Genomic DNA, 7,366 nt, shown 5'->3' with positions numbered 1-7,366 from the left:
GGCTGAAGGATTGCTTGAGGCCAGGAGTTCAAAATATATATGGAATACTTAGAATTAAATTTTCAAAAGTTGTGGAAGACCAGTCACTTAAACGTAGAAAACATTACTGAGAGAAATTAAAGAAGACCTATGAAAATGTCAAGACATATGATATGCATGTGTTGAAAGACTGAATGTTAAAATGTCAATTTTCCCCAAATTGATCTATAGAGTCAACAAAATACCAATTAAACTCCCATAAGGAATACTTACAGTAATTGATAACCTTACTTTAAAAATGTCCAGGACCTAAAATAGCTAAGAGAACTTTTAAAAAGTGCAACAAAGTTGAAGGATTAACACTACCTGATTTTAAGATTTATAAAGCTACATTAATCATGAAAGCATGGTACTGTTGTTAAGCTACATCAGCAGATCATTACATCACTGGATAAGGATATCAGTAGTTCAGAACTAGACCCACACTGGACAACTGATTTTTGGTAAAGATACTAATGCAACTCAGTGGAGAAAGGACCTTCTTTTCAACAAATGATGCTGGAACAACTCAATGTCCATATGCAAGAAATGAACTTTGATCTAAACCTTTCACTGTACACAAAAATCAACTGAAAATGTATCATAAACCTAAATGTAAAAACCCCAAGTTGTAAAACTTACACAAATACCAACCAACCAAACCAAAAAAAACAGGAGCCAGGCACTTTGGTGTGTGCCTGTAGTCCCAGCTATGAGTGGCTGAGGTGGAAGGATTTTTTGAGCCCAGGAGTTTGAGTCCAGCCTGGGCAACAGAATGAGACCCTTTCTCTAAAAAATTTAAAAAAAAAATTTGGAGAAAATTTTTGCTACCTTAGATCAGGCAAAGATTTTTAAATACAACAATAACACAATCCATTAAAGAAAAAGTAAATTGGACTTCATGAAAATGAAAATCTTCTATTCAAAAGACATTGTTAAAAGAATGAAAAGATGAGTCACCAACTAAGAAAAATATTTCCAAAGCATATATCAGATAAAGGAATGGTATCCTGAATATAAAAAGAACTCTCCAAAATCAAAAATAAGGAAACAAACACCTCATTAAAAATCAACCAAAGATTCAAACACTTCACCAAAGAGGACATAGAAATGTCAAATAAGCATAACATCTTTAGACCATAGGAAGTGTTAGCAAAGATGTAGAGAATATGGAACTACACTGCTGGTGGGAGTGTAAAATGTTACAACTGTCAGGTTTCAGTCTGAAATGTTGTTCTTGGCATGTTCATGGCCGAAGAATGACCAAATGCACCAAAGTAAGGCAAGCATGATAATGAGGTTTATTGAGGAGAGGAAGATAGGATTATAGAGCAAGAGCAACATATCAGTTTACAGAGCGTGATACATACACCACAGATGATGACCAGATCCATTGTTGTACAAAGGCAGAGCAAAAGGAAGGGGAAAAAGGGCCTAGTTATGGTCTGTGTCTTGTTTTATAGTGCCTGGACTGGGACTTCCCTGTGGTTCAAATGTCACCATGGAACCACATTGATTGGACAGTTGGGAGTTATATTACCTGAGTCTTACCGTGCATGCAGATCTCCCATAAAGCCTCTCTGAAAGCCCATTTGCGGGGCAGGGGGTGGGGGGTGGGGGCGGTGAATCACAGAATCACCCACTTTCGTCCCTAAGAGACCTGGAATCCCTGGCTAACTACCTAACATAACCACTTTGGAAAACAGTTTGGCAGTTTCTTGAAAAAGCTAAAGATAACCCATCATAGCATCCATGCATTCTGCTCCTAGATATTCACCCAGGAGAGATCAAAGTTTACGTCCATAGAAGGATTTGCACATGGGTATTCAGAGCAACCTTATCTGTAGTAGTCAAAGTTGATAACAACCCAAATAGCTATCAGTAGTTGGAATGGAAAAACAAATTGTTGTATATCCATAAAATGGAATTTCCCTCTGCAATAAAAAGGAATAAACTTACTGATTCAAGCACCAACACGGTTGAATTATCTTAAAATAATTATGTGGAGTGAACAAAAATAGGTTAAAAAAGAACACAAACTGTATGATTTCATCTATACAAAATTTTAGAAAATGCAAATAAATCTATAGTGACAGAAAAGCGATCAGTTGTTACCAGGGGCCATGGTGAGGAGACCATGAGGGGCAGGAGGGATTTTTGGGTATTCTGGGATCTTTTATTCTGGATACAAGGTGCTTGAGTAAACCTTTGGGAGTCTGGATGTGTTCATTGTCTTGATTGGGTTTATCATTTGGTGTATACATATGTCAAAACATACCAAATTGTATACTTTAAATATGTGCACTTTACTGTTTGTCAATGATAGCTCAATAAAGTTGTTAAAATTTTTCAGTAATGTAGTTATGCTACTTTCATTCATAATTTTCTTCACAAACCAATATAAAAATGAATATTTATATAGTTATTTATGACCACTTTATCTCATAGCAAGAGAACATTACATTTCTCTTCTTTCATTTGTGAATTCATTCAGCAAACACTTATCAAGTGCCAGACATTAGGGTGCTGGAGAAAGAAAGATAAAACTTTCTAATTAGTAGGGTAGAGAACTAGGATTTATTCAGTACCTACTATGTAACAGCTACTGTTTTTACACACATCATTTGTTTTTAGAAAATAAAAGACACACTTTTACTTATTTATTTATTTATTTTGAGACAGGGTCTTGCTCTGTTGCCCGGGCTAGAGTGCAGTGCCATCATGATAGCTCACTGCAACCTCAAACTCCTGGGCTCAAGCCATCCTCCTGCCTCAGCCTCACAGGTAGCTGGGACTACAGGCATGTGCCACCACACCTGGCTAATTTTTCTATTTTTGGTAGAGATGGGTTCTCCCTCTTGCTCAGGCTAGTCTCAAACTCCTGGCCTCAAGTGATCCTCCTGCCTCAGCCTCCCAAAGTTTAGGATATAGGTGTAAGCCACCACGCCTAGCCAAAGACATACATTTTTATATATATGCATGTTACAGATGAAGAAATTAAGCCCATAGAAGTTGACAACCCAAAATAAGTGACTGAGGCAAAGATCTCAATCAATGGTGATTTATTAAGCCAAAGTTTGAGGACACACCTGGGAAAAACACCAGCCACAGACACATCTGTGGTGTTTTTCCTAAGTGGAATTTGGGAACTCCTGTATTTTTTTTTATTTTTTAGACAGGGTCTTGCTTGTTGCCCCAGCTAGAGTGCAGTGGTGTCATTATAGCTCACTGCAACCTCAAAACTACTGGGCTCAAAGGATACTCCTGCCTCTGTTTCCCACAGTGCTGGGATTACAGATATGAGCCACTGTGCCATGGCTAATTCCAGTATTTTTAAAGGGACATGACATACAGAAAGAAAAAGGAGGAGTGGGGTAGGGCAGTGAGGCAAATGGTTACATTCTGTGAGGCCCCTCCAAAATCTACATTTTACATAAGGTAAGGTGACTGTTTGAAGAAAAAAAGGGAGTGCTATCCCTGGGTAGATGGAAGAATGATTGATCTTGTTTTGTCTCTGTTCTGCACCTGGAAATATAAACTTATAATCAACATTAATAGTGTGGAATCAACAGTCTTTCATTTTAGGAGCTAGACTTAGCCTGCAGACTCAAAGTTACAATTTACATGTCCTTGTTTGTGGGAGGCCAGCAAAGAATTTCCTTATGAATGATCTACGGGGGCAGTCCTAAGGCCTTTTATCTTTCCTGGGAGTCTGATTGATGCATAATGTTAGTAAAAGCTATTCATTTGAAAGGGGGTTTTGCATGACTCAGCCTCCTGGTTTGACCTCTTTTGGATAAGGAGTTGGGGGGTGTCCTGAGATTTTTTTTTTTTTTTTTTATTCTTTTACAAAGTTAACAAACAGCAGCAAAACTGGGACTGAAATCCAGGTTTGTGTGACTTCTAAGTCATGGTACTTTCCATCAAAACATAATACCAAACTTTTACAATCACATCTACAGAGTTCAGAGATCAGTGGATAAAATCCTAACTCTTTCTAAGGAAGTCGGTGAAGGCTTTGCTATTGAGGTCCTACTACTTGAGATGCAGTGGAGGCCCTCAAGTATTTAGAATTTTAAGGGAGTGCATTACTGTTGACCCAGAGGGAAATTATATACTATCTCTCTAGCAGAAGTAATGTTGTCTCATTCATTGCTCCTGCAGTACTTTGCTTACTCATGGTCAATTTATAACTCATTCACTGCATACCTCAGTGAGTTGTATTTAAGCTTGTAATTGACGATTACAGTGGGGTGGAAGCTGCCATTTATATTTTAATAACACAATATTTTTACATACCTACTGTGATCTGTGATAAATCTTCTTACATGGATAAATTATTATTCACAACTCTGTAAGTTAGATAGTATTACTATCTTTATTTTACAGAGAAATAGGCTGCAACACAAAATTTATCTAAAGGTGTAAAATAAAAAAACATTTAAGCCATATAAAATCAGCAACTATCTCTATTTTTTTGTAAAATTTTGTCTTGGAGCTACGTTAAACAGCAGTGATAGTGAAGAACAACCATTTTGTAGTCAGACACTTTCAGATGCATGTATAAATTACATTCCAAGCCACTTACAAGTATGAATTAAATTTGTATTATTTCTTTCTATTGTGGATAATAAAAAGCTGAGTAAGCTTTTATTTCTAGAATTTGACATTTGCCTTTGATGTAAAGTATCGTTTCAAAAATATAAGCTAAAACTTAAGTGGTTTGTTCAGTATGATAATGACGTTGGTTTTTTATATAGCATTATTAAGTTCTAAGAAATAAGGATATTTAATAGGTTATAAATTTACGCATCAACAACATTCCTCATTACCACCTGAGGCCAGTGCTATATTTAACACTCAGCATGTTACACACAATTATGTGTTCATCGAATGCTCAGTGAATCCTTTATGATGCTGATAAAGATCGTTTACATAGCTACAACCGTTTACAAAGCCAAGAGCAGAGAGTTGTTTACTAGAGGTTTTAATGCAGATCCCATACATAAAGCCATGAATTACACGAAAGCATGGTGACCTAGCGTGGCCAGGTTCTCAACCATATAAACCCATTTAAAAGTAGTCTTTTTTCCTCCCTCTAAAGCATGGACTAATTCTTATATCAAATTTACCTGTCGGTTGAATGCCTATTGTGAACTAGACTTCAAAGATGAAATTGGATAAAACAAGATCCCTGCTCTTACTCAGCAGTCAGCTTTTCAATAGATTATTAGAAACTAAACTGGAAAACCTGGCGTAGATCAAGGATCCCTGCTCGCAACATTTGGCCCAAACCAATAAATTCCAGCCGGCCGGATTTACCCGGTTTGAAATCCCAGTCAATGCAGCTTCCTGTAGGCCCGACTTCCCGATGCGCATCAGTGCGCATGCGTCCGTAGGGAGGCGGGCAGAGACCCTGAGAGGATGCGCCCGGTGCGCAGATAAGACGCCGTGCGTGCGCAGGCGCTCAGCGTAGAGGTCTGCCGGAAGCTAAGATGGCGCCGACGTGTTCTTCAGGCCAAAGTTGGCTCCTTGTCAGTATCTAAGCGGGGTGTTTTGGAAGGGGCTGAGGCAAACGCCCTCTCCGCCACCATGGCCCGGCATCGGAATGTCCGAGGCTATAACTACGATGAAGGTAGGTGGCAGGGTCATACCGGGACGTTATGTATACGCTGTTCCAGCTGGGATCCCAGCCCGTTGGCATCCACTCGGTGGATCTGTTGAGTTCCTCGTCTGTGGTGCCAGGCTGTAATTCGGGGAGGCCCAGCTGGGAAAAATAACCGGACATCTGAGTGCCACCGAATGGCGTTATTTTAAGTCATGATTTCTGCTCTCTGGAAATGATTTTATTTGGGGGTTGGGGAGAGGTGCTGCGTGGCGTCATATGGGAAGGACATTTGGTGACAATTGTCACCTCTTCCATTGTTTCTTCTTAGGGTGGGCACTCACGCGCCTGCTTCTAGCTCCTCTCCCCCAAACTCCCTTTCAGAAATGCTCATGAAACTGCTTATTTGTAAAACACAGATGGACTTACATTCAGCTGACCTCCTGTAACTGTGTTAGATTTATATGATAGGTCTTTTGTTCATGTTCGTACATACTTGGTGCAGAACCTAGCTTGAGCTAACTAATTTTTGTCAACGAATTTCAGATTGAAAACTGAGGTGACAGTAGAAAAGACACATATTAAAATAAGTTGATCAGGTGATCTTGAGGTGCATAGTCAGTTCTTGGCTGGTAATGTTCAATATAAATGAGTTTTAAAATGGAAATAAAAAGCAATACTAGAGGAAAGAGGGCTTGGAAAAGGGCTTTTTGATTTTAAAAAAGGAAATAAAAGAACAAAAGCATATGAATGTTCTCTAGGAATTAAAAAAAAGTTAGAATTAGTTTTAGGAGGAGCATACCCCTCTTCATGCAATGGATAATTATAGGCATCACCCAAGCATCATACAAACTAAAAATATAAACAAGCATGAACTAATGCAGAAGAGGAATAGATGAAAGATCTATTGCTTTGTGAAGTGCAGAGCATGTAGTGCTTAATATATTGGTGGTTATCATTGACATCCCTAGTAGACTATTCTAGAACATTGGTATGCTCTAACCATAGGGGAGGACATCTAACACCCTGTGCTACATTTGGAGACTGTGACCCAGCCCTCCTGGCACATGTTAATTTCCTGGTGCTCACTTTAGAATGAAAGTCTTTTTAAATAATTGCAGTGGATGTGGCTATTGCATGTGGACCACTGTCACCTGAAAAATGCCTTTAGACTGGGAGATATTTTTGGAAATTTGATACAAAGTACATGAACAGGCTTAACTATTAGTCATTAATTTCTTTGATAGTTATTTATCATTTCCTCAACCAACATTGAGTGCTTAAGAGTACTGTTCTAAGCTTTGGGGACTGACAATAAGATATTTGAAGGTAATATAAAAGGAGGAGATAATACAAGTAACACATGATTAGAATATAAGAGATGCTACAAAAAAGTATTGACACAGTGCTGTGGGGGGCTCTACAAATGAGAACACTTAATTCAGACTGGGTTGTGGGAGTTTAAGCAGGATTTCTATGTGAGGGAATGCTTCATGGAGAAGAGGGGCTAGGTCTGAGGGAGTGAGTGCTAAATATCACCTTGGCCACCTGAGGTCAGATTGTCATGTTATCATGTTTCTTTTGAACAATTGGTGACATCATAACCAAGCTGTTCCTATAACATAGGAGATTCACCTACTGTTCCTACTTATAAAAATTCTACTCATTTTCAGGGTCCAGTTTATTTCTCTTCTTCCCAGTTAGGGACTCTTCTTCTCCCTTGGACTCTCAGAATAATTTTAT

The 7,366-nt window shown here is 38.6% G+C and overlaps 1 protein-coding gene across 1 annotated transcript in view; it reads left to right on the top strand.

The window, feature by feature from the left end:
- Positions 1–5,415: 5,415 nt before the first annotated feature.
- HBS1L (HBS1-like translational GTPase) overlaps positions 5,416–7,366 on the top strand; it is a 24,460-nt gene continuing 22,509 nt past the window's right edge. Inside the window, exon 1 of the mRNA XM_012665226.1 lies at positions 5,416–5,653. Within this exon, the coding sequence (XP_012520680.1) occupies positions 5,611–5,653 (43 nt within the window). The 5' untranslated portion in view covers positions 5,416–5,610. The remainder of the gene's footprint in view (positions 5,654–7,366) is intronic.

Source organism: Propithecus coquereli, unplaced genomic scaffold (assembly GCF_000956105.1).
Source record: "Propithecus coquereli isolate 6110/MARCELLA unplaced genomic scaffold, Pcoq_1.0 Scaffold98, whole genome shotgun sequence".
NCBI lineage: Eukaryota > Metazoa > Chordata > Mammalia > Primates > Indriidae > Propithecus > Propithecus coquereli.
Note: the sequence above shows the minus strand (reverse complement) of the source record. Positions and strands in the feature narration are given on the sequence as shown.